This window comes from Erythrolamprus reginae, unplaced genomic scaffold, assembly GCF_031021105.1.
Source record: "Erythrolamprus reginae isolate rEryReg1 unplaced genomic scaffold, rEryReg1.hap1 H_1, whole genome shotgun sequence".
NCBI classification, from domain to species: domain Eukaryota; kingdom Metazoa; phylum Chordata; class Lepidosauria; order Squamata; family Dipsadidae; genus Erythrolamprus; species Erythrolamprus reginae.
In genome coordinates, this window is record NW_027248462.1 from 580,281 (window position 1) to 605,063 (window position 24,783).

At 42.3% G+C, this 24,783-nt stretch overlaps 1 protein-coding gene across 3 annotated transcripts; it reads left to right on the plus strand.

Moving 5' to 3' along the window:
• Positions 1–143: 143 nt before the first annotated feature.
• LOC139155229 (protein spinster homolog 1-like) lies at positions 144–23,841 on the plus strand. Of its 3 annotated transcripts, none has more exons than XM_070730329.1 (13): positions 144–162; positions 8,419–8,637; positions 8,990–9,055; positions 9,164–9,300; positions 9,668–9,819; positions 10,034–10,100; positions 10,282–10,424; positions 15,741–15,899; positions 16,107–16,296; positions 16,434–16,499; positions 17,345–17,443; positions 19,025–19,196; positions 20,954–23,841. In XM_070730329.1, exons 2-13 carry the CDS (start codon positions 8,421–8,423, stop codon positions 21,046–21,048), a joined length of 1,563 nt encoding a protein of 520 aa, XP_070586430.1. In that variant the 5' UTR covers positions 144–162; positions 8,419–8,420; the 3' UTR covers positions 21,049–23,841. The 3 variants fall into 3 exon arrangements, with proteins under 3 accessions (XP_070586430.1, XP_070586428.1, XP_070586429.1); XM_070730327.1 differs by lacking the exon at positions 144–162 and adding an exon at positions 7,060–7,325 and having other exon boundaries at positions 8,399–8,637; XM_070730328.1 differs by lacking the exon at positions 144–162 and adding an exon at positions 7,060–7,325.
• Positions 23,842–24,783: the final 942 nt, after the last annotated feature.

A 24,783-nucleotide genomic window follows, 5' to 3' on the forward strand; every position in this document is an offset into this window, starting at 1 on the left:
AGGTTGCAACGCCTTGGTATCTTTAGCTTTGAAAGACCACGTTTACGGGTTGACTTGATCGAAGTGTATAAAATCATGCATGGGATAGAAAAGGTGGATAGAGAAAATTCTTTTTTCTATCACACAATACTAGGACGAGGGGGTAACCCCTAAAGTTCACAGGTAAGAAAGCAAGGACAAATAAAGGGAAATATTTCTTCACCCAGAGGGTTGTTGGTTTATGGAATTTACTTCCAGAAGAGGTTGTGACAGTTGTCAGCCATGGTAGCTTCAAGGCAGGATAAGATAGATTCATGAATGCCAAGTGTATTGGCTGTTATTTAAATGGATGTCCATGTGCCGCCTCTATGTTGGTTGAGGCAGACAGGATTCCCTTGAGTACCATTTGTTGGGGATCAAGGGAAAAGGAGGGCTCTTCTTATGTTCTTAGGTTGTCTTGGATAAACAGATGTTTGTTCCATTTAGCTACTGTTACTTTGAATTTCTCATAATCACCAAGTATGGTGATTTGGAGTCCAACACAACTCAAGAATACATCGTCTTAATGTGTAGAGCTGAAATCCCAATACAGTAACTCTGAAGGATTAACTTGTGTTTCTCTTGACAACACTATATTGTTGTCAAGAAATCCACAACATTATATTGATACTTTTCCAGTTTAGTCACTGAATCCTGATACAGTGGTACCTCTACTTAAGAACGCTTCTACTTAAGAACTTTTCTAGATAAGAACTGGGTGCTCAAGATTTTTTTGCCTCTACTTAAGAACCATTTTCTACTTAAGAACCCGAGCCCGGAAAAATTTCCTAGGAAATTTGAGAGTGGCACAAAGGCCCGGCCAGTTTTTGCCATTCTCCCTTTAATCCCGGCCATCTCGGATTTTTCTGGGCTGCCAGAGGAGCCTTTCAGTGGCACTTAAGGAGGCTTTGGCAGCCCAGAGCAAGCGGAGCGTTTTCCTTTCTCTGGGCGCTTGGGGAGGGAATAAACCACTTCGCTGTGGTGACTCCCTCACGCTGCCTCCCATACACCCAGCGTGAGGTTGCCTCTCAGAGCATCTGGGTGTGGAAAGGCAAAAGGGAGTGCTCCCCTCACCTTCCTTTGGCAGTGACTGTCCTCCTACTGCTTCCACCCAAATTTCAAGCTTTTATTTCTTTCCTAATATTGCATGCATTATTTGCTTTTACATTGATTCCTATGGGAAAAATAGCTTTTACTTAACGTTTCTACTTAAGAACCTGGTCACGGAACGAATTAAGTTCTTAAGTAGAGGTACCACTGTATTTTCTAGTAGATTCGCACAGTTCACCATCCTTAACTTGTCAAGAGCGCTGATCATGTGCTGGCTTCCAATAAGGCATGGGGAGAATACCAACTTGGAAGAACTGCTTATGCTTAAAACATATGCACATTAAAAATTGGCAATTCAAGGTGTTGGTTATTACCTATAAAACCTACATGGCTTAGGATCAGGTCACTTAGGGGACCATCTTCTGCCTCATACATCCAAGCGACTGATCCGATCCCACAGTCGACCTCCTCCGGATCCCGTCAGTCAAACAATGCCGGCTGGTGGGACCATGGGGGAGAGCCTTCTCCATAGTGGCTCCAGCACTCTGGAACCAGCTTCCCCTGGAGATTTGCACCATGCCCACACTCCTGGCTTTGCTTGTTGGCACAACATCTTGCTCCAGCCTAATTGTTGAATGATTGAAGGATGAATGTTTTACTATAGGGTTTTAACTTTTGTAAGCTGGTCTGAGTCCACGAGGTGATGGGCAGGAAATAAATGTAATTAATTAATTAAATAAATAAAATAAACAAGTATGGTGTTCTTCAATAAAACAGCTGACATTTTAAAAGAAGGGTAAATCATATTGCACGTAGAAAACACAATATTTTAATTTATGAACAGCTTCTAATGATATTGATGTTGAAAAATAACATTCCAAAATTGTATGCAAGCCAAGTGAAAAAGCCTTTCCTACTTTTTTCTTTTCTTGGATATGCACACTGATATTTTTTTAAAAAAAATTACTTAGCTTTTTTTTAAAAAATCATAATTTGCAGAACTTTTGTAAACCACAGTGAATACACTAAGAAACCAAACACTTAAAGGAGTTCTGTAGGAATCTTTTATCTCTATATGCCTTGGATCCCTTTCTCTTGAGCAATTGCAATTACAGTGATCCCCCGTTTATTGCGTCCCCAACCATTGCGAACAGGGTACTTCGCTATTTTTCAACCCGGAAGTCAAAATACCATCTACGCATGCGTGTATGGGCACGCATGCGTAGATGGCAACCGGGAGATCAGCTGCTGGGCGGCTTTCCTGGGTCTTCCCTCTCTTGCTGGCGTCAGCGAGGAGTTTCCCCACCGCCCACGCAAACTCCTCGCTGCCGCCCGCCCTTCGCCAGCCCACGCCGTTCATTCTCGCCGCTTTCGAGCTGAGTCCGGGAGCGAATTCGCTCCCGGACTCAGCTCGAAAAAGCGCCAAGACAAGCCGTTCCTTGGCGCTGTTTCTCGCCGCTTTCGAGCTGAGTCCGGGAGCGAATTCGCTCCCGGACTCAGCTCGAAAAAGCGCCGAGACAAGCCGTTCCTTGGCGCTGTTTCTCGCCGCTTTCGAGCTGAGTCCGGGAGCGAATTCGCTCCCGGACTCAGCTCGAAAAAGCGCCGAGACAAGCCGTTCCTTGGCGCTGTTTCTCGCCGCTTTCGAGCTGAGTCCGGGAGCGAATTCGCTCCCGGACTCAGCTCGAAAAAGCGCCGAGACAAGCCGTTCCTTGGCGCTGTTTCTCGCCGCTTTCGAGCTGAGTCCGGGAGCGAATTCGCTCCCGGACTCAGCTCGAAAAAGCGCCGAGACAAGCCGTTCCTTGGCGCTGTTTCTCGCCGCTTTTTCGAGCTGAGTCCGGGAGCGAATTCGCTCCCGGACTCAGCTCGAAAAAGCGCCGAGACAAGCCGTTCCTTGGCGCTGTTTCTCGCCGCTTTTTCGAGCTGAGTCCGGGAGCGAATTCGCTCCCGGACTCAGCTCGAAAAAGCGCCGAGACAAGCCGTTCCTTGGCGCTGTTTCTCGCCGCTTTTTCGAGCTGAGTCCGGGAGCGAATTCGCTCCCGGACTCAGCTCGAAAAAGCGCCGAGACAAGCCGTTCCTTGGCGCTGTTTCTCGCCGCTTTTTCGAGCTGAGTCCGGGAGCGAATTCGCTCCCGGACTCAGCTCGAAAAAGCGCCGAGACAAGCCGTTCCTTGGCGCTGTTTCTCGCCGCTTTTTCGAGCTGAGTCCGGGAGCGAATTCGCTCCCGGACTCAGCTCGAAAAAGCGCCGAGACAAGCCGTTCCTTGGCGCTGTTTCTCGCCGCTTTTTCGAGCTGAGTCCGGGAGCGAATTCGCTCCCGGACTCAGCTCGAAAAAGCGCCGAGACAAGCCGTTCCTTGGCGCTGTTTCTCGCCGCTTTTTCGAGCTGAGTCCGGGAGCGAATTCGCTCCCGGACTCAGCTCGAAAAAGCGCCGAGACAAGCCGTTCCTTGGCGCTGTTTCTCGCCGCTTTCGAGCTGAGTCCGGGAGCGAATTCGTTCCCGGACTCAGCTCGAAAGCGGCGATAGCCAGCGCCCCCCGGACCCCCAACCCGGGTTTGGGGGGCTGCTAGGAAGCCCTCCATGCCGGCGGCAAACAGCCGCGCCGCCCCCAATCTTCGGCTCCTCGCTAGCGCTATGGGAGTAAAAACACCATCTGCACATGCGCAGATGGTGTTTTTACTTCCGCAGCGCTACTTCGCGAAAACCCGCTCATTGCGGGGGGTCCTGGAACGGAACCCTCGCAACGAGCGGGGGATCACTGTATACAGTATCCTGCAAGAAGTAATTCAGGAGCAGCATAGGTGCTGAAGATATATTTTGCCTACCTTCAAGCAAATTCTAATTAGATACAAATCTCTCCATAAAGTAAGTTGATGTAGAAATTCATTTATGCCAGTATTTGTACTTTTGAGCTCACAAGATCTACATTTGGATGAAAACATTACAGCCTTGCCAATGAAAATGAACATTGATCCCTAAAGAATCTTGTGAATAAGTCAATAAACATATCTACAGATAACAGGAACAGACAAATACAATTTATTTCCTAACTAGAATAAACCATGCCTCTCAAGTAAACTGATGGTAGAAGACTATCTGGGATTTTAGGTCGTGTGGCAGAAAAAGACTAAAGTGGTCTAGAAAATGTTTTAAGATTCATCATTTCAGAGCTATTTCTTTACCCTCAATCCTTCAACAATAGCAGAGTCTAATGTACTTGAAAAGTACTTAAAAATTCAGGGAGATATTCAGAGGCATCTGCCTTGAAATAGCCTATGTTGAACATCAAGGCAGAAAATAGTTCATGATATTTTATAATGTCACAAATTGATAATTTTTATGTTATAAAACATTTTATAGTGCAGTGATAACTTGATATACTCAACTGTTTTTAAGCTAATTGAATTTGGTATGCAACACATTTTGATGTGAAAATTCTGTCCCGATACTGATAAGTTTGCTTGATATTGAACATACCTGCTAGAACTTGGTGGTGAGGGATGCCATGAGACTCATTACATTATTTCTCATGGGAAAAAATTGATGCACATGGTTTTTGGTATTCATCACATCTCCCGGAACCATAAGATGAATACCGAGGTACCACTGTAGTTACCAAATTTCAATTCCACAGAGTTATAGGTATTGGATTTTGGATGCATGCTGTAAGTTAGTTCATTTGAGGTATATTGGTTCAAAAATTGTTGTCCTGTCATGCGTTGTTTTGGTTAGAATTCACTTCCAGAAGGGGTTGTGACAGCGGTCAGCCTGGATAGCTTCAAGGCAGGATTAGATTCAAGGATGCCAAGTGTATCAGTGGTTATTGAAATGGATGTCCAAGTGCCACCTCTGTTGGTTGAGGCAGACAGGATTCCCTTGAGTACCATTTGTTGGGGATCAAGGGAAAGGGAGGGTTTTGCCTTCTCTTTCTGCTCAAAATCCCAATAGACAATTGGTGGGCCACTGTGACACAGAAAGCTGGACTTGATGAGCTTTGGCCTGATTCAACATGGCTCTTTTTATGTCTACAGATTAACAGAGTTGGGAGAGCCCTTGTAGGTCATCTAGTCCAGTGTTTCCCAACCGGTGTGCCGCGAGACACGGTCAGGTGTGCCGCGAAGAAAAAAGCTCAGCTTCTGGTCTCACAACTTTTTGCGAAGATCGAAAAGTTGTGAGACCGGAACCTGAGCTTCATTATTTGTGCCTTCCAAGTTTTCCGGCAGCTGCAGCGCCCCGCCTGGCTGGAGTATCCGTGGCGATGGCAGCAGGTGAGCTTTGGGGCCTGGTGAGAGGGTGGCGCGCAGCGGGAGAGTGATGGCAGCGGCAGCGGGCAGTAGCCGTGTGGCGGCGCCAGGGTGGACAGCTGTGAGGCGGAGCTCCGGGACGGAGGCTCCGACCGGCGGCTGGACATGCTGGAATTGCGTGGCTGGCACTTGCCTGCTGGCTGGGCTGGGATGGAGGCTCCAGCCCCACGTCCATGCCCAGCGCAATGCCAGCATGTACGGCATCTAGCAACATGTCTAGCCGCCGCCGTCGGTGCCTCGGTTCCGGAGCTCCGCCTCACAGCTGATCACCCTGCTGCCGCTGCTGAGAGAAAAAGAGAGGGAGAGAGGGGGGAGAGAAAGAGAGGGACAGAGAGAAAGGGGGGATAGCACCAGAGGGAGAGAGAGAAAGAGAGGAGGGGAGAGAAAGAGATAGCAAGAGAGGGAGAGAGAAAGAGAGAGGGAGGGGGGAGAGAAAGAGAAAGGGAGGAAGAGAAATATTTTTTTGTCCAAACTCCCCCCCCCCCCCGCTCAATGTTTCCCAGGATTTTGTAAATGTGAATAATGTGTCGCGGCTCAAAAAAGGTTGGGAAACATTGATCTAGTCCAACCTCCCCCCACCAAGCTGGAGATTCTAACTATTTCTGACAAATGGCAGTCCCATCTTTCTTGAAAACCTCCAGTGATGAAACTCACACAACTTATGAAGACAAGCTGTTCCATTGGTTGATTGTTCTCATTGACAGAAAATTTATCCTTATTTCTAGGTTAAATCTTTCCTTGATCAGTTTCCATTCATTATTCCTTGTCTGGCCTTCAAGTGCCTTGAAAGATGCCCTATTCTTCATTGCTTATTTCAGTGATTTTCAACCTTTTTTGAGCTGCGGCACATTTTTTACATATACAAAATAATGGGGCACCTTGAGCGGGGGGATGGGGGGATGGGGAGGCTAAAAAAAGTTTGGACCAAAAAAATATATCTCTCTCTCTCTTCCTCCCTTTCGCTCTATTTCTCTCCCTCTTTCTCTTCCTTCCTTCCTCTCTCCATCCCTCTTTCTCTCTTCCTTCCTTCCTCTCTTTTTTGCTCTTTCTATCTCTCCCTCCTTCCTTGCCTCTCTTTCTCTCTCTCTCTCTTGCTTTCTTTCTCTTTCTCTCTCTCTTGCTTTCTTTCTCTTTCTTTCTCTCTCCCTCTTGCTTTCTTTCTCTTTCTTTCTTTCTTTCTCTCTGTCTCTCTTGCTGAGCTTCGCGGCACACCTGACCATGTCTCGCGGCACACTAGTGTGCCACGGCACACTGGTTGAAAAACACTGGCTTATTTGACTCCTATGGCAATCATTAACTGTTGTACCTCATAATCTGTGACAAATCTATCTTTTCTTTTATGTATACCGAGAGCATATGCACCAGACAAATTCCTGGTGTGTCCAATCACACTTGGCCAATAAAAAATTGTATTCTGTTCCTATAACGGTTCTTTGTATGTTTTAGTCTCCAGTCCCCTAATTATCCTGGTTGCACTTTTTCTAGAGCAAGGGCAAAACTGGTAGTAATAAAATAAAATGTGATATTTTGTAAATTGGGGCACACTGAATGTCATACAGACAGTGCAATGCAATGAAACAGCGCTAGGCAAAAAAGCAATACTCCGAAACCATAACAACCGACAAAGACACGCCACCCGCTGCTCGAGGGGAGAAGTAGGAGGAGCCTGCGCCCGGGATGATAACGAGCGCAACAGAAACTACCATTTTCCTTTGCGTCTTCCAAATAAAGAGCCCATTCTATTGGCTGTCATCGGAGCAAATCGTCCTCGCACCCCCACACCAGGGTGAGGCTCCGCCTCTCGAACGTTCTGAGTCGCAGCGCGCAAGGCGGAGGGGAGGCGGGGGCGGAAAAGGCGGGGAAAAAGTCATATGATAAGGAAGGTGGTCCTTTAAAGAAAAAGAAACAACACTCACGTGATCTGAATCGGCTGTTCAAACCGAGGGGAGGAAGGCCGGGTAAGTTTATGGAAGAGGAATATTACATCGAATTTGGAAATGGAGAGAGGGGGGACTTTGGCACGCGCTCATTAAAGAGTTCCTCCCCCACTTCATTTCTAATGAATCCTTCTAAGCGGGAGGTTGAGTGATCGAGGGAGGAGGGGGCGCTGTGGCTAAATTATACCTGCAGGATGAAACCAGCATTTAGGGTTTATTCGGGGGACAGTTAAGCCTCCCACAATCATGATTAGATGTAGTTCGTATTTTGAGAGAATCATCCTGCCTTCCTTTACCTTTTTCCACCCGTATTTCCCTCCGTTCTTTCGGAAGAAGCCCGAGAATGTGTGTGTGTTTTTAAAGTGTGTGTGTGGGGAGGGGAATGTAGTTCTGTGAGAAATTTCTAGCAACAACCCTGTAGAGTAGACACTCCAGTGAAGGACCTTTCTGCCCCGCTGTCTTAGAAGCAGGTGTGGGTAGGAAACAGATCGGCTTTGAGGTATCAGGGATTTGTGGTAAAGATTCCTGAGGTTCGGTTGTGAAATGAAGGCATCCGCCAAAGGAATTTGCAACTTTTCCCACTGCTGAATGAGAATTCGTGATTGGCCAAATGTGATTGGCCACACACAAGGAACTTGCCTCCGGGTGCATAAGTTCTCAGTGTACATACAAGCTACAAATCATCATAAATTAAAGGTACAACACAATGATAGTCATAGGGTACTGAGACAATCGACATAAATCATAACAGGACACCAAATGAAGGTTTATGATAAGTGTGACAAGTACTTTCTTTGTCTGGGCTCTAAATTGACCAGTGCCTTTAATAACAGCATTTGTTTTTCTACCATGCTTCAGTGGATTGATTGAAGAAAGTTTGTAGGGCCTCTCACTCACATTCAATGACTCTGAATGGCTTACAAAATTAGATAGGCCTTCTGGGTTTTTTTCTCTCTTTAATAATTAATATTTATTTGACTTCTATGCTGCCTGATCCCAGTTCAATGATAGCACTTGTTTTTCTGTAATTGTACTTGTTTTGCAAATGTAAAGTCTGTTTCCCCTGTAATTGGACTTCTTTTTCCTTCTTACAGTGGATCTTTCTTCTTTTCAGCCATGGGATCCCAGCAGCAACCTTATGGTGACACAGCTCCAATTTTGACCCAGGCAGATGATATTGAAGGTGAAGGAAAAGATGATCCTCAGCCAGAGCACATAGGGGAAGAAGAAGTGCGTGCCCTGACAGGGATAAACTCTAAACATGCTGGCCTTATTGTGGGTGTGCTCTTTTTTATTAATCTACTGAACTACATGGATCGCTTCACTGTGGCTGGTAAGCATAATGGAATGGGAGCTGAAATTCCTCCAGTTTCTTTTTTGAACTGATGAAATGGGTGAAGGTATATAACTTTTAAAGCAAAGGTAAATAAATAGATTATTTCCATTTGTTCCTAGCTTTGATTAGATCAGAGGCATCAAACTCAAAGCCCACGGGCGGGATGGATCATATGCTGGCCATGCCCATGCTCAGTTTAGCGAAGGGGAGGGGAATCATACATCATATGATGCTGTTGTGATAGTGTGAGTTTGACATCCCTTGGTTAGGTCATTAAGAATGAAATTGATGAAAACTACTATATTTGTCTCCTCATCTAAAGCTCTGAATTTCTTTTGCCTTGTTTCAGGTGTTCTTCCTGACATTGAGAAGTTTTTTGATATTGATGACAGCAAATCAGGACTGCTACAGACAGGTGAGGACTGATGCAATAGCTTTGCTTGTCTTTTCTATCCCCTCTGTAGCCATTTACACAGTTGATATGGAAAAGAAATGGAACATAAAACTTTTTTCTCCCTAACAGTTTTTATTAGCAGCTACATGGTACTGGCACCTATTTTTGGTTACCTGGGTGATCGTTACAATCGCAAATACCTGATGTGTATAGGAATCTTCTTCTGGTCTATTGTGACTCTAGGAAGCAGTTTCATCCCCAAGCAGGTATTTATTGGGTGTTGAAGATGGGACGTCTTGTAAATTAAAATTACAGGGATAAATAAATTGAATAAATATATATATATTAATCTTCTGTCTGTTGCTGTTTTCAAGTAGTTGCATTTCTTGCTCTCTTTTAATCAAACCTCAAATTATCCAAAATTAGAAATAATATTTCTAAGGTTACCTGTTTTTTTGCTGGAGGCGCTTTTGTTTTAAGTAAGCAATAAATAAATAAAATCTGAACAGAGTTAAAATATTTAACTCATAACTCACAACCAGAAGTTTCAAGGTTCCCATTGAGGGTATTTTAGATTTAAAGCTTATGTCTGCTTCTCTATTGTTCATACACTGTTTTTTATCTCCTCTTCAGTTCTTCTGGATGTTGCTACTTACACGAGGCCTAGTGGGTGTGGGAGAGGCTAGCTATTCAACTATTGCCCCCACCATTATTGCTGACCTATACTTGGGTGAACGGAGATCCCGCATGCTTAGCATCTTCTACTTTGCTATACCTGTAGGCAGGTGGGAACATCCTGTGCTCTATATATGGAGGGAGGGTGAAAGATAGGTGTTTAAGGAGAGATCGTTGTTGAAAATTAAAAACTAACATTACATTATATAGCTTGCATATCTATATTCCAAAAGACTAAGCTGATAAAGTGTTAACTAGTTTTGGTGGACGTTGGAAACCCTGCCAGAGTATAGATTTGAATGCTCTCCTGGTTTTCTTCTGCAGTGGACTGGGTTATATTGTGGGGTCAAAAGTGAAAGATGCGGCTGACGACTGGCATTGGGCCTTGCGGGTAAGTAGAATTATAGCTACTTTACTCAATGCTTGTTATGTTACAACTCTTTTAAAATCTAATTCTGAAACTTCTTTTTACCTAAAGTTAGACAGCAGCCTGTTCTCCACTCATTCACATATACTTTTCTCTCTTCAGAATGTTTCACACTGGATTTTTTTTTAAATTATGTTCTCCACAGGTGACTCCAGGTTTGGGAGCAATAGCTTTGCTATTGTTGATAATTGTGGTGCGTGAACCACCCCGAGGAGCTGTAGAAACACGCACTGATGCCCCACTTCATTACACTTCATGGATAGCTGATTTGAAAGCCCTGAGCCACAAGTGAGTCATGTGACCGAAAGAGATCTTGTTTCCTGAATTATCTTCTAGCCCTCATTTTAATGGTTCCAACTCAATGCAAATATTCATAAATGAGAGTTAAAAACAAGCTTTTATTTCATAAGTTGCAGGATTGCCTGAAGTGACATGAAATTTTGTCCCTCCATGTGAAAGGGCTAGTGCAGAGGGCTGGATCACTGACATTTCTTTGGGAAACATCTTTTTTATTTATTTATTTATTTATTTTATTTGTTTTTATTTGTTTGTTTTGTCAAGTACATATTAGTGGTGTACAAATATATAATAATATTTATATGCATGATACTAGTACAGTGGTACCTCTACTTAAGAATACCTCTACTTAAGAACGCCTCTACTTAAGAACTTTTCTAGATGAGAACTGGGTGTTCAAGATTTTTTTGTCTCTACTTAAGAACTGTTTTCTACTTAAGAACCTGAGCCTGGAAAGATTTCCCAGGAAATTTGAGAGCGGCATGAAGACCCGGCCAGTTTCCTGCCATTCCCCTTTTAATTTAATTCCAATATTTTGATTCACCTCATCTCACCTTCTTCCTTCAGCAGCGACTGTCCTCATCCTCTTCTTCTTCCTCCTCCCACCCAAATTCCGAGCTTTTTTTCTTTCCTAATGAGTTTGCATGCATTATTTGTTTTTACATTGATTCCCATGGGAAAAATTGCTTCTACTTAAGAACCTGGTCACGGAACAAATTAAGTTCTTAAGTAGAGGTACCACTGTTAAACATTAGGACAGGGGACGGAAGGCACTCTGGTGCACTTATACACATGTATTCTTCAAAAGAATACAAAACTTGGTTTTTTATTCTTTTGAAGATGAGGAGCTCACTCCTGAGTATGAAATTCACATGCTGACAGAGAACAATAGATTGCTATGCTCTACTGGTATTCTTGGTAGGAGATTTCTACAACATGTCTGGCCAAGGAACTACACATTTATGTGTAGATTGTAGAGTATTAGATTTTTTTAAATAATTACCAGGGAAGTGGTCACTACTTTGGTGTAGTGGTTAAGATACTGGCCCTAGAAACCAGCATACCATTCATTTAAGGTATTATTATTATTATTATTATTATTATTATTATTATTATTAATTAGACTTGTATGCCGACCCTCTCCGAGGACCAGAAGCGGCTGACAACATGCAATACAAAACAATTTATATACAAATCTAATAGTTAAAACAATAAGCTAAGAATCCCATTATGTTAAAAAACAGTCAGCCTACTCAATCACATCCACAAATAACAGTTAACGGTCAAAGCAGAAGGGTACGTGGTCTAGCTGCCCATGTCTGGTGACATAGATGGGTCTTTAGGGTCTTGCGAAAGGCGAGGAGGGTGGGGACAGTGCAAATCTCTGAAGGGAGTTGATTCCAGAGGGCCGGGGCTGCCACAGTGAAGGCTCTTCCCCTAGACGACATTGTCTGGTCGACGGGACCTGGAGAAGGCCAACTCTGTGGGACCTGATCGTCCGCTGGGATTTGTGCGGCAGAAGGCGGTCCCACAAGTAATCTGGTCTGATGCCATGTAGGGCTTTATAGGTCATCACCAACACTTTAAATTGTGTCCGGAAACCAATCAGCAGCCAATACAGGCTGCAGGTGTTGGAGAGACATGGGTGTATCTGGGAAGACCCATGACGGCTTGCATTCTGCATGATTTGAAGTTTCTGAACACTCTTCAAAGGTAGCCCCATGTAGAGAGCATTGCAGTAGTCAAACCTTGAGTTGATAAGGGTGATAAGTGACTGTGAGCATGGACTCCCTGTCCAAGTAGTCCTCGGAGAGGGGCGGCATACAAATCTAAATAATAAAATAAATAAATAAAGTAGGGCCACAACTGGTGCACCAGGCAAACCTGGGTAAATGTCCCCCTCGCCACAACCAAAAGATGGTTTTCTAATGTCAGCTGTGGATCAAGGACCACAGTTGCGGACCCTCTCTGAGGGGGTCAATGATCCATCCCCCAGGGTAATGGACGGACAAATGGGATTGTCCTTGGGAGGCAGCTACTCCGTCTTGTCAGGTTTGAGTTTGAGCTTGTTGGCACCCATCCAGACCCTAACAGCCTCCAGGCACCAGCACATCATTTCCACTGCTTCACCGAGTGGACATGGGGTGGAGATGTACAACTGGGTGTCATTAGCGTACTGATGGCACCTCACCCCATGTCCTTGGATGATCTCACCCAACGGTTTCATGTAGATATTAAAAAGCAGGGGGAGAGGATCGACCCCTGAAGAACTCCACAAGGGAGAGACCTAGAGGTCGACCTCTGACCTCCCACTAACACTAACTGTGACCGACCGGAAAGGTAGGAGGAGAACCACCGTAAAACGGTGTTCTCCCACTCCCAACCCCTCCAGCCGACGCAGAAGGATACCATGGTCGGTGGTATTGAAAGCCGTTGAGAAGTCAAGGAGCACCAGGATAGAGGATAAACCTCTGTCCTGGGCCCGCCAGAGATCATCCATCAGCGCGACCAAAGCAGTTACCGTGCTGTAGCCAGGCCTGAATCCTGACTGCTGCAGGCCTAGATAATCGACTTCTTCCAAGGACCATTGGAGCTGGAGTGACACCACCTTCCCAACAACCTTCCCCATAAAGGGAAGGTTGGAGACTGGACAGTAGTTATTAAGTATGACTGGGTCCAGGGAAGGCTTCTTGATTAGGGGGTGCACAAGTGCCTCCTTGTAGGGAGCCAGAAAGGACACACACACCCTCAAAGAAGCATTGACAATCTCCTGGACCCAGCACCATGTCACCTCTCTGCTGGCCGAAACCAGCCAGGAGGCACACGGGTCCAGCAAACAGGTGGCGGAACTCACAGCTCCAATGGCCTTGTCCACTTTATCAGGTGTCACCAGGTCAAACTTCTCCCAGACAGATGGACAAAGACGGGCCCCTGTCACCTCGACTGACTCGTTGTCAGCCGACACTCCTTACCCATGAAAGCCTGCTAGGTGAATTCATCCCAATCATTTGGATCAGCTCATTGCACAGGGTTGTTTTGGAGTAAATAGGCAGGTGTAAAAGGTACATTCACCACCTTGAGTTATACATTAAAAATATGTATATGAGATAGAATAATAACAAAGAAGTGCTGATTACTATAGGAGGCTCATGTGGGTATTTTTTCAAGATAATCCTTTTGATATTTTATCAGCAGGAAGCTAAAGAGCTTTTTAGCAGATTTGTCATTTTGTTCAAGCCAATTTTGACAGACACAATTGCAAAGAAATTTATTTGTTTGTTTGTTTGTTTGTTTGTTTGTATGCCACCCTTCTCCGTAGACTCGGGGCAGCTTGTAAGAGATGTTGGGTGTGACATAGAGTATCCACTAAGTTTTGAAAGGTCTGGTCAGTTTTCTCAAACTATGAAATTCTACTCCTAAATCTTCTGCAATAAACAAGTAGGATAGCAAGTCAATATAGAAAATGTTCTTTGAAGATAATATTCGAATGTTCTTGCCTTGGCCTTTGATTTATAGTTTTAATCTTAGGTTAAATGTCATCAGCAGGGTGTTTTTCAAAGAAATGAGCTGCTGAGCTGTTTTTGTTTTACCATGATATGTGAATAAACCACAATAGACAGGTCTCTAAAACAAGCCATATTCTGCTTTAGTCTGTTATATAAATTTGATTCATGGAGTTTGCATGTTGTACAAAGCCACAATGTAGGTTTTGCTTAATAAATATTGAATTAATTTGAGATTTATTCAATAAACAATGACTAAAAACCCTGGTATAGTAGGAAGCACTACCAGAGTTCCTAGTACTCTTTTAAATAGCCTAAATAAATATCACTTTGATAGGGGTTGGATTTGCTTTTCTTTAATCTATTGAATTTGTATAGGTAGCACTACAGGAGAGAGGGAGTATGGGATGCCAGAGTCAGAAATGTTAGCTTACAAGACTTCTGCAGTTAGATAATGCTTATCAGCCTTGTGCTGTTCATGTAACAAATTGATTACCCATGGCCTAAGATAGTACTTCCCAAATTTTACATAAAATTGAGTAAAAGCAATTTTTATTTAGGTAAAGGTAAATGAACTAATCACCTATTACAACAGGGACATTTAAATTAACTCAACATTGCAATTTTTATTAAAATATATTAGAAAATCTCCCAATGTATTCTTTTTGAGATGAAAATTGATTGAATTACCAGTGATTCTTTGTTGAAGTGGCATAAAGGTTATTCAATGATATTGTTTGCCAGGAGTTCTAGTGCACTGATAAAATTTACTTAGTTGGGTAATGAAGTCTCTCTAAGCAAACAACCAAGTTCAGAAAACACCAAGCACACCAAAACCCAACCCCTGCCTATATATGTTATCTTCTGTTGATATTGATTTCACAATGTAGATAGTTCTCAACTATTCATTCAGCAACATTTGAAATTATAGTGGTGCTGAAAGGACTTAAAAATGCTCTTTGAAGTGGTATTGGAGTGGTAATGAAGAGAAAAAAATTGTGAAAGACTGGCCTAAGATGTATACCATCAGAAAAGTGCCATTTATGACTGCTAACATGTGTTCAGGTTGTGTCATCTATAGTCATTTTTTGGACAACTTGTGACTCAGTTGTAAATCATTAGGTATGAACATACTGCATTGGCTGCCGATCAGTTTCCGGTCACAATTCAAAGTGTTGGTTATGACCTTTAAAGCCCTTCATGGCACTGGACCAGAATATCTCCGAGACCGCCTTCTGCCGCACGAATCCCAGCGACCGATTAGGTCCCACAGAGTGGGCCTCCTCCGGGTCCCGTCAACTAAACAATGCTGGTTGGCGGGCCCCAGGGGGAGAGCCTTCTCTGTGGCGGCACCGACTCTCTGGAACCAACTCCCCCCGGAGATCAGAACTGCCCCTACTCTTCCTGCCTTCCGTAAACTCCTCAAAACCCACCTTTGCCGTCAGGCATGGGGAAACTAAACATCTCCCCCTGGGCACGTTGAATTTATATATGGTATGCTTGTGTGTGTGTATGTTAATATAGGGGGTTTTCTTAAATTTATAATATTTTAATTAATTGGATTATGTATTGGATTGTTTTTTTTTTCACTTGTTGTGAGCCGCCCCGAGTCTTCGGAGAGGGGCAGCATACAAATCCAAATAATAAATAAATAAATAAATAAATAAATAAATAAATAAATAGAGGACATTCTGTTTAGGTGACAGATCTCTTGACAGCTCAGATCTGTTATCATTTGGTTCTGGGAATCCAGAAGGCTATAGTACATACTGACATTACTTCTTCCTTTCTTTCTGTCCTCCAGCCGTAGCTTCGTGTTATCATCACTAGGATTCACAGCCGTGGCATTTGTAACAGGTTCCCTAGCGTTGTGGGCACCTGCATTTCTGTACCGCTCACGGTTGGCTACTGGAAATCTCCCACCTTGCCCAAGTGGTAAGGTTTGTCAGGGAGACTCTGACAGGTGAGTTAACAATGCGCACTGTCTTATGTCTTGATTTCTTGTTTAGTTTATTTTCCTGGTCTCTTGAAGAACCTCATGACAACTCATTTCCGAGTTCTTCTAAATACTTTGTATCGCTTTTGAAAAGATTTCCAACTTGCTGATTATTTAACCATTTTGAACCATTTCTGAAAAGCCTCACCAGGCCATATGTAATTATCTCTGCAGTCTCATCTTTGGTATTATCACTTGTGTGACTGGTGTCCTGGGTGTTACTGCTGGAGTGGAAATTTCAAGACGCTGGCATCGCACCAATCCCCGTGCTGATCCCCTGGTGTGCGCCATTGGACTGATTGGCTCTGCCCCCTTCCTGTTCCTGGCCGTGGTCTTTGCTCAGCAGAGCATTGTTGCCACTTATGTGAGTTTCTTAAATTTCTCCTTGATTTTATAAGTATAAGTGTTGGGGGCATGGAAATGAGTGTTTCTATGTATGGCACTTCATGAAAAATGATGTATCATCATAACTAAAAGATTCTTCTTCCTTCTTCCTTGTAGGTATTTATTTTTATTGGTGAAATCCTCCTCTCCCTCAACTGGGCCATAGTGGCAGACATGCTTCTGGTGAGATAATGGGGAAGGCAAAACACATACATTTGCTCAACAAACAGGGTCTGAGAATTGGAAATTAATAGCATCAGTGCAAGCTTTTAAGTAGAAATAGAGAAATAATCAGCGGTAGAGTTATATCACTAGTAACTGTTGTACCCTAAGGACCTCTGATAGTTCATGTGACCAATCTGATATTTAGTTCCCTTCCCTGGAGAAAATGTTGCAGAGAGGTTCATCACTGAATCTATGTTTAATTTAGCCGCCCCGAGTTTTCGGAGAGGGGCGGCATATAAATCCAATAAATGAATGCATGAATGAATGAATGAATGAATGAATGAATGAATGAATGAATGAATGAATGAATGAATGCCTCATACCTTAATGGTAGCAGTGCCAATTCCCCCTATCCGCCTTTCTTGGCTTTCCCCTCTTCTGATAAGAAGTAGAAGGGCTAGTAGCTCCAAGCCTGTAGAATCAAACTCCCTGCCACTGGTTTGTTTGTTCATTAAATTTATTTTCTATCCCTGGCATGGAGTTACTTTGGGTACAACAATATAATGGGAAAAAATATATAAACAGTTGCAGCTTCGGGGGTGCAGTAGTTAGAGTGCAGTACTGCAAGCTACTTCTGCTGATTACTTGCTGCCAGCAGTTTGGCCGATCGAATCTCAGTAGGCTCAAGGTTCACTCAACCTTCCATCCTTCCGAGGTTGGTAAAATGAGGACCCAGATTGTTGGGGGCAATATGCTTACTCTCTGTAAACTGCTTAGACAGCGCTGTGAAGCATTGTGGAGGGGCATATAAGTCTAAATGCTATTGCTAAGTGGTATTGCTATTTATCCATTTCTTTTTGCAGTATGTTGTCATCCCAACTCGCCGTTCCACAGCTGAAGCTTTTCAGATTCTGTTGTCCCATCTCTTGGGTGATGCAGGGAGCCCTTATCTTATTGGTTTGGTAAGCATTTGAATATAAGGCTTAAACTGGAGTTGTAGGACTGATATTTCTGCCATCTGTTCCACCTCCTAATCAGCTTTTCTCCCTCCCTCTCTCTCTCTCTCTTTCTCCTTCTTTCTCATCTCTTTCTCCCCCCACCCCCTGCCCTTCTCTCTGTCTCTGTTTTTCCCCCCTGTTCTTTCACCCAATTAGAACAGTCCTTACCAAATCGAAACAATTCACAAAATCTCTTGGACTACCTGGATTCCAGGTTCACCTTGTAATTCCTTTTTAATTCCTATTTAAAAGTAAACATTCCAGCACAGTCGTATACATTGTAGCCTTCCTAGGATTGCAAGGTCATTGCAGATGCTGGGTTTTGGGATTGGAATTACAGTGGTCCCTCGATCATCGCGAGGGTTCCGTTCCAGGACCCCTCGCGATGATCGATTTTTCGCGAAGTAGCGGTGCGGAAGTAAAAACACCATCTGCGCATGCGCAGATGGTGTTTTTACTTCCACCGCAGCAGCAGCGAGGAGCCGAAGATTGGGGTTTCCCCGCCGCCTCGCTGCTGCTGCTTATCCGCGCGCGCCGCCGGGGCTTCCCCCACCCACCCGGTTAGTGTTGTTGCTTCCCAGCTGGGAAGCGGGCCTCGCGCGCGCGCCGCCGGGGCTTCCCCCACCCACCCGGTTAGTGTTGTTGCTTCCCAGCTGGGAAGCGGGCCTCGCGCGCGCGCTGCCGGGGCTTCCCCCACCCACCCGGTTAGTGTTGTTGCTTCCCAGCTGGGAAGCGGGCCTCGCGCGCGCGCCGCCGGGGCTTCCCCCACCCACCCGGTTAGTGTTGTTGCTTCCCAGCTGGGAAGCGGGCCTCGCGCGCGTGCCGCCGGGGCTTCCCCCACCCACCCGGTTAGTGTTGTTGCTTCCCAGCTGGGAAGCGGGCCTCGCGCGCGCGCCCACGCCGTTGCTCGCGCCACTTACCGGGGCAAGAGGGGGAAGACCCAGGGGAAGCCGCTCAGCCCGGTGGGGAAACTCCACCATCTACGCATGCGTGGCCATAGAAAAAAAGGGCACGCATGCGCAGATGGTGTTGTTTACTTCCGGGTTGAAAACTCGCGATATAGCGTTTAGCGAACATCGAGATCGCGAAACTCGAGGGATCACTGTAATAGATAAGATTAGAGAAGGGTACATTCATGTGGTTTTGTTTTTGACGCAATGTAAATTCCATACCATTCTTGCTTAGAGATACCTAACTATGTTTCTTTTCTTCAAAATGTGAGACTTACCGGTAATTGAAAACTTGTGTGGAACTGCTGTTGTAAAATCATGTTTATTTCTTTTATGATTTGCATGCAGTCGGCTGCTATTGTTCAGATTTCAGATATGGAGTATTCCATATTCATGAATTTCATGAAATCAAATTCTTATTTTCATATTTTCCATTGCAAAGAAAAAATAAACTATGGTGTGTGCCTGTTTAGCTATTTATTTCAAATGGGATGAAATAGCAAGAGAAGCAAAATAAAAATAATATCCTGGTTCTAAAGACTTTCTGTAGGGAATTACCTAATAGATTGCATAATAATATATATTTTTTTCATAGATTAGTGACCGAATCCAGAGTGATCGTCCCGTTTCATTGCTATCACAGTTCCGAAGCCTGGAATATGCACTCATGGTCTGCAGCTTTGTGGGTGTTATCGGTGGTGGTTTCTTCCTAGCTACAGCTTGTTTCATTCAGGCAGATCGTAAACGCACAGAATTGTATGCACAAGGTAAAACCTTTTTCCTCTGCCACTTCCAGATTCTGTTGTCCCATCTCTTGGGTGATGCAGGGAGCACTTATCTTTTTGGTTTGCTAAACCTCCAGGGTTGGAATTAATGCCTCAGGAATTCAGGCTGTGTCTAAATTCAGTGCTATGTCATAAAAGCACATGCTGCTAGTAAAATAGCCGTTGGTTTTATTGTATGCCACACATGAAGGAGGCAGTGCTAGAAGTGCAAAAATGAACCAACTATCCTGAAATGTTGAGTGTTTGGGAACGTTTTCAATGTGATGTCCTCAGGAGATAGTCGCTGGTATTGAATAGTATGCCCTGGAAGCATTCTTAACCTTGGATGTTTCATAGATGCTTCTTTCAAAGTTATTCTCAAAATCTACAAAGTATTGAATCACATGAATAAGTTTTCTCTTTTTTCCTAGCACTGTTTTTTTCCCAGCACTGTTTAGTTCCCTACTTTATCTACTTTGTCATTTTCTTATTATTATTTGTGTGTTTCTTTTTTTCCTTTTTCTTTCTTAAAAATTCTGAAAAAAAAAAAAACTTTTCTCAAATGCTTCTACTTGCAACCATTGAAGCCTTAGCCCCAGCACAAGCGTAATGCCAGGGCACTCAGAATTGCTGTATGGATAATTTTTGATTTCTGATCAGAACTGGGACTAGAATTTTCTTTACTAAGCAAACGTTTTTAAGTGAATCATACCTAATTGTATCACCTTTTTGTGGTGGTTAAGTTAATCATTGAATCATTTGGCCATTAAGTGAATCTGACTTCCGCCCTCCCTCTTTTTTTAAAAAAAATCAGAAGCTGATTGGGAAGGTCACAAAGGGTGATCACATGACCCTGGGACCCTTATTTATTTTATTTAGTGTAATGCATCCTAAAACTCTACAACTGTTGTAAATGCCAAGTGCCTGGATGTTGATCATGTGACAAGGGGTGCCGAGAAGTTTGTGAGTGTGAGGACCTGTCAGAAGTCGCTTTTTTCAGTGTCTTTATAAGGTTTGAACAGTTGGCCAAATTGTTGTAAATCTAGGGCTACCTGTAGACGGCAACATGTAGCTATTGCCATAAAAATATCCCAGTAAAGAAAAACAAGAAACAGCAACATAAACAATAATTCTTATTTTAAGATTCAGAGATTTATTGCATGACCAATTTGGAACATGAACAGCCATCACAACACACATATATCAATAACCCATTGCAACGAAGTCATTGAAATAGCTGATTCCAGCAAGGAGTAGCTGTGAAGTCATCCCAAGACATTATTTTTATACTTTTCTGCACACATTTTACAATTTACTTCCTTGTTCTCTCTTGCTGACAGTCAGTCTCCACATAAACATCTCAAGCCTCTATCCATTGGCTACTTTCAGTTTCTTATTTCTCATACGTTTGCTCTCCTGTGTCCAAATATATTTCAAAACTACGTACCTTGCAAAATCACATTTCACACAAACAGCTCAGAAGGATTACAAATAGTTCTAATACACTTCAAAACCTTTCTATCTTAAACTTTTGTTCATGTAGATTTATATGGTCTGCTTTTTCTACTTAGACCATATTGAGTCTAATAAATCAAGAGCCTATATTTTTGTTTCCCACTCTGAAGAAAATAAGGGACAACAATAACATTGAAAAATAGGAAAGAGAGCGCAGACATATGTTATTTTCCTTTCAGAATTGGACAAGGACAAGGCTCCTCCCTGTGAAGGCAGACCTTAACATGCTCCTTTCCTCACTCCAGGTCAGCTGCACGAATCTTTGGAAGGGGAGGACCGTATTGATGTTCCTCAGCGTGGGCGATCAACAAAAGTTCCTGTCTCCAGTGTCCTTATCTGAGAGAGAGAGACAAAGAGACTCTTTTAAATGCACCAAGGCAGGCATTATAGACAACAGGAAATGAAATCACAATTTTTTGCTATGTATATAGGACTTTTTTTATAAATCACAAACACTATTCAGAGTCGTGTGGCGTTTCTCAGATGAATGAGGGTGAAATAGCAAAAACACATCTCCTTAATCTCTAACTTTTACTTGGATGATTTTATTATATCATTCCCCCCCTGCACTGTGAAATTCAAAGCAACTTGTAAAAGGTTCACAAATAAATAACTGAAAAGATCACTCTTCAATAACTTTGGGTTTTAAGAAAAACAAAATCTTCCAGGCCACATCTATGCTTTCATACAAAGGCTTTCATTTCTAGACTTGCTGCCTTCATATATTTTTCCAGAATATTTGGATAGTGTCTGTATTTTTACAATCCCCTAAGTATACTAGACGCCATCTAAATGTCCCTTGCTTTATTTCCTTTTTTCTTTTCTTTTCAGGAGAAAACTTTGTATTCATGACAAAGTCAGTGTTAGGAGGGATTCTTTAAAAAAAAAAAATCACTATGACATGTCAGTTATACTTTATTTGAGAAGCTAAAAAGGTTTGCAGCTCTATGAAGATATCATTGTCAACTTCTGAAGTATGAAAATTTGCATGAAAAAAAATGTTACGTAAATGATTGTAGCCTCAGACTTGTATTTAATATTTGTGTTCCTAACATATCATTGCTGTGGAGCATTGGAATGAAGATGGGCAAGGTTTGAACGGTTGATAACTTTGTTTTGTACAACCAACTCTTGTTTTTCTTTTCCTATCATCCATGGAGGAACTTACCAGTGATAACTATTTTCATCTCCCTTTCCTATTTTACAATGCTTACTGTTGTGTGTTACTTGTGGTTCTACTGGCATCTGGCTTCTGCTCCTGGCATTAAATGCAGGGGTTTGTTAGTTTCATTTGTCACATTGAAATCCTTGTAACATAGTTGCTAGCTGCGTTTTACATAAACTTGCCTTGAGAAGAAGCTTAAATAAAAAGGCTTCCTGCAAAGACATATGAAAGAAAGTGGTTGCACTTTAACAATAAATGGGCTTTTATTAATTTGTAATAAAGATGGATTAGAACCATTATAGTCAATTATGGGTTCATTTCAGTGTGCTTCAATGTAAAACCAGATGTAGAAAAATGACTTGTAATTCAAATTAATTTTTTCTGGCCTGATATCTTACAAATATTTTGAATTAAGCTCAGCCCCCAGCGGCACTGACTGGTTATTATGGTGGTGCAATAACGTTAATACCACTAGGATGGCAAATCTCTCTTAAACTCAAGTTACAATCTGCAGTTTGATGTATTTTTTTTCCTACAGATTTCATTCCTTTTTTGTTTTTGTTGCCTGTGTTGAATACAGCTACTTATTTCTTCATTCATCTGAAAAAAGTGGGTCTTGACTTGCGGCACAATAAATTTTAAAAATTTTTTGAAGCGTTCTTATTAATTTACATTAGTGTTTCCTTTTTCTCAGATAGCAGAGATGGGAATAATTTGTTATCAGATTAGATGAGATAACTTTTTTCAACCGCATAGAATTTGCGAATTGTTCAAGGCAAAAACCATATGGAATTTCATCTGATAGCAAGTGTAAAAATTATATGATTGTGTGCTTTCACTGGTTTTGTTTATAAAAACAGATTTTTGAAGTAGTAAAAGCACGATTGGAATGCAGTATATGGAGGCAATATCTACTGAAATCATAGCAGTTATCTCCTTTGGGCAGACAAGATAGAAAAGCAAGACAGATTAGCAACATAATTCAGCATTCAGTAGTAATAGCATTTAGACTTATATACCGCTTCATGGTGCTTTACAGTCCTCAATGAGTGGTCTACAGAATCAACATATTCCTCCCCAATAATCTGGATTTTACCAACCTCAGAAGAATGGAAACCTGAGTCAACCTTGAGCTGGTCAGGTTTGAACTGCATTCCGACTACTGTGCTACCAAGCCTCAGGTCCAAAATAATGTTTTCCTTGAAACAGATTAATGTTTGACTTGTTAATCATTTATCACTTTTGAACTTTTTTTCAGTTTGAATGCTGTCTTGACCTTCTTTTGATATCTTGAACTTGAAAGTCAATGTTAATTTTACAGATATTTGGTGAATCTTTTACCTGAATCATGATCATTGTGGCTTGCTGTTTTGAATTTCAGGTGGGGTGGGAGATAAGGGAAAAATCACAGAATGCCATGTGTAGATAACTACTGTAAGATTGGTGCAGAAATAAGAGGACATGATTAGTTAAGACTGTTTCTGGATTTGCAGTTTTGTATTGTATGGTGCAAGTAAGAAGCAGTATAGCGTTTCAATCCTGGTAAGTACAACTTTTTTTACTGATCTCACTGATACATCAAATCTTATGAAATAGACACTGCTGTTTGCAAACTTTATATAGAGTAATCAGAAATGCATAATGCCTTTCATTACTCAACCATTTTTGCATATTTGAGGGGAGGTGCATGCTAAAAAGTAATTATGCATTTGGCATAATACCAAATTAAAAAGACAAAGATAGCTCTTGTGTCTGTCTATCCCATCTGCATAAGTAAATGACACTCTAAAAAAAAGTTGGGTAGTGTGAAGGAAGCCTTTTTTAAAAAAACAAGCAATGATAAGAGGATATAATTTGTTCCTTTGCCTTGGTTTTTTATGCAAAGAGCAGACTTACAATGACCACTTTGTATACTGGTACATTCGGATATATGTATTAATAAAACATGAAGCTGCTTTATCATGTTTACTTTGTGGTGTCTTGTCTTGATTTTACTGTACATCAGAAGACTTTTTTTTCTGAAATCTGTAATCGTTTTCCTCTTCCGTTGCCCAAAATGTACAGTCCAGCAAACCTACATAGGATTTAATGCCAATGATCATATAAACTTGGCCTTTGTTCTTACAGCCATACCTTGATAAAATGATTCTTGCATTCATATATAATTTGTCTCTTAAATATTTTCCCTCAGAACTCCTTATGGGATAGATTTTGTATTTCTCTAATTTGTGTCCGATGCTGCTTTTATATTGCTATCCTATACAAAGTGGTTCAGAACCTTATTCGAAAACCTGCCTATTTTGTTCATCCAATATAAAATCTGATTGAAGCAGGGGGGGAAAGGGGTTTAAAGAATGCATTTCAGGTTTCTGTTGAAAATCTCTTATTTTCACCACTTTTCAAAGATGAAAGGTTATCATGTTTCAATGTTTTAAGTCTTCAAACTTTTCTGTTTCACGAAAAGAGCACTCTACTTTAAATATTTTCTTTAAATTGACTTTTGCCTTTTAATAATTTTTTATATCGGGCAGGGGTCTGGGATAGAGATTTACTTCTGTCTAAAATATCCTTATATCCATAATATATTTATCTGCTGGGGGGGGGGGGGGGCAATCTGAAAAAAGAGTAGGAGGTGCATTTCAAATTTATCACATACAAATTGTTATCTAAACTTACAAGTGAGAGTGTTTGGAAAGTACAGTCACATCTGATAAGTGTCTGCAATCTGAATTATGATCTGGTGGGCGATTCAGAACTTCCTAGGAAATTGGTGACTGGGATAAAATAAGTCTTGAAATCACCCCTTCATGCTATGTATATTCCTGAAACCTCTGAATATGGTATTGTGTGATTCCTCATGCCTCCCCCACCCCTCCCCATGTCATGCTTTAATGCATCTGCCCTGTGACT

Bases quoted from the DNA above. Each gene is read 5' to 3' on its own strand.
- LOC139155229 (XM_070730329.1), top strand. From the start codon at position 8,421: ATGGGATCCCAGCAGCAACCTTATGGTGACACAGCTCCAATTTTGACC. The intron at 9,301-9,667 runs GTATTTATTGGG...TCTCCTCTTCAG, and splicing joins GCAGTTTCATCCCCAAGCAG to TTCTTCTGGATGTTGCTACT. The intron at 10,101-10,281 runs GTAAGTAGAATT...TGTTCTCCACAG, and splicing joins ACTGGCATTGGGCCTTGCGG to GTGACTCCAGGTTTGGGAGC.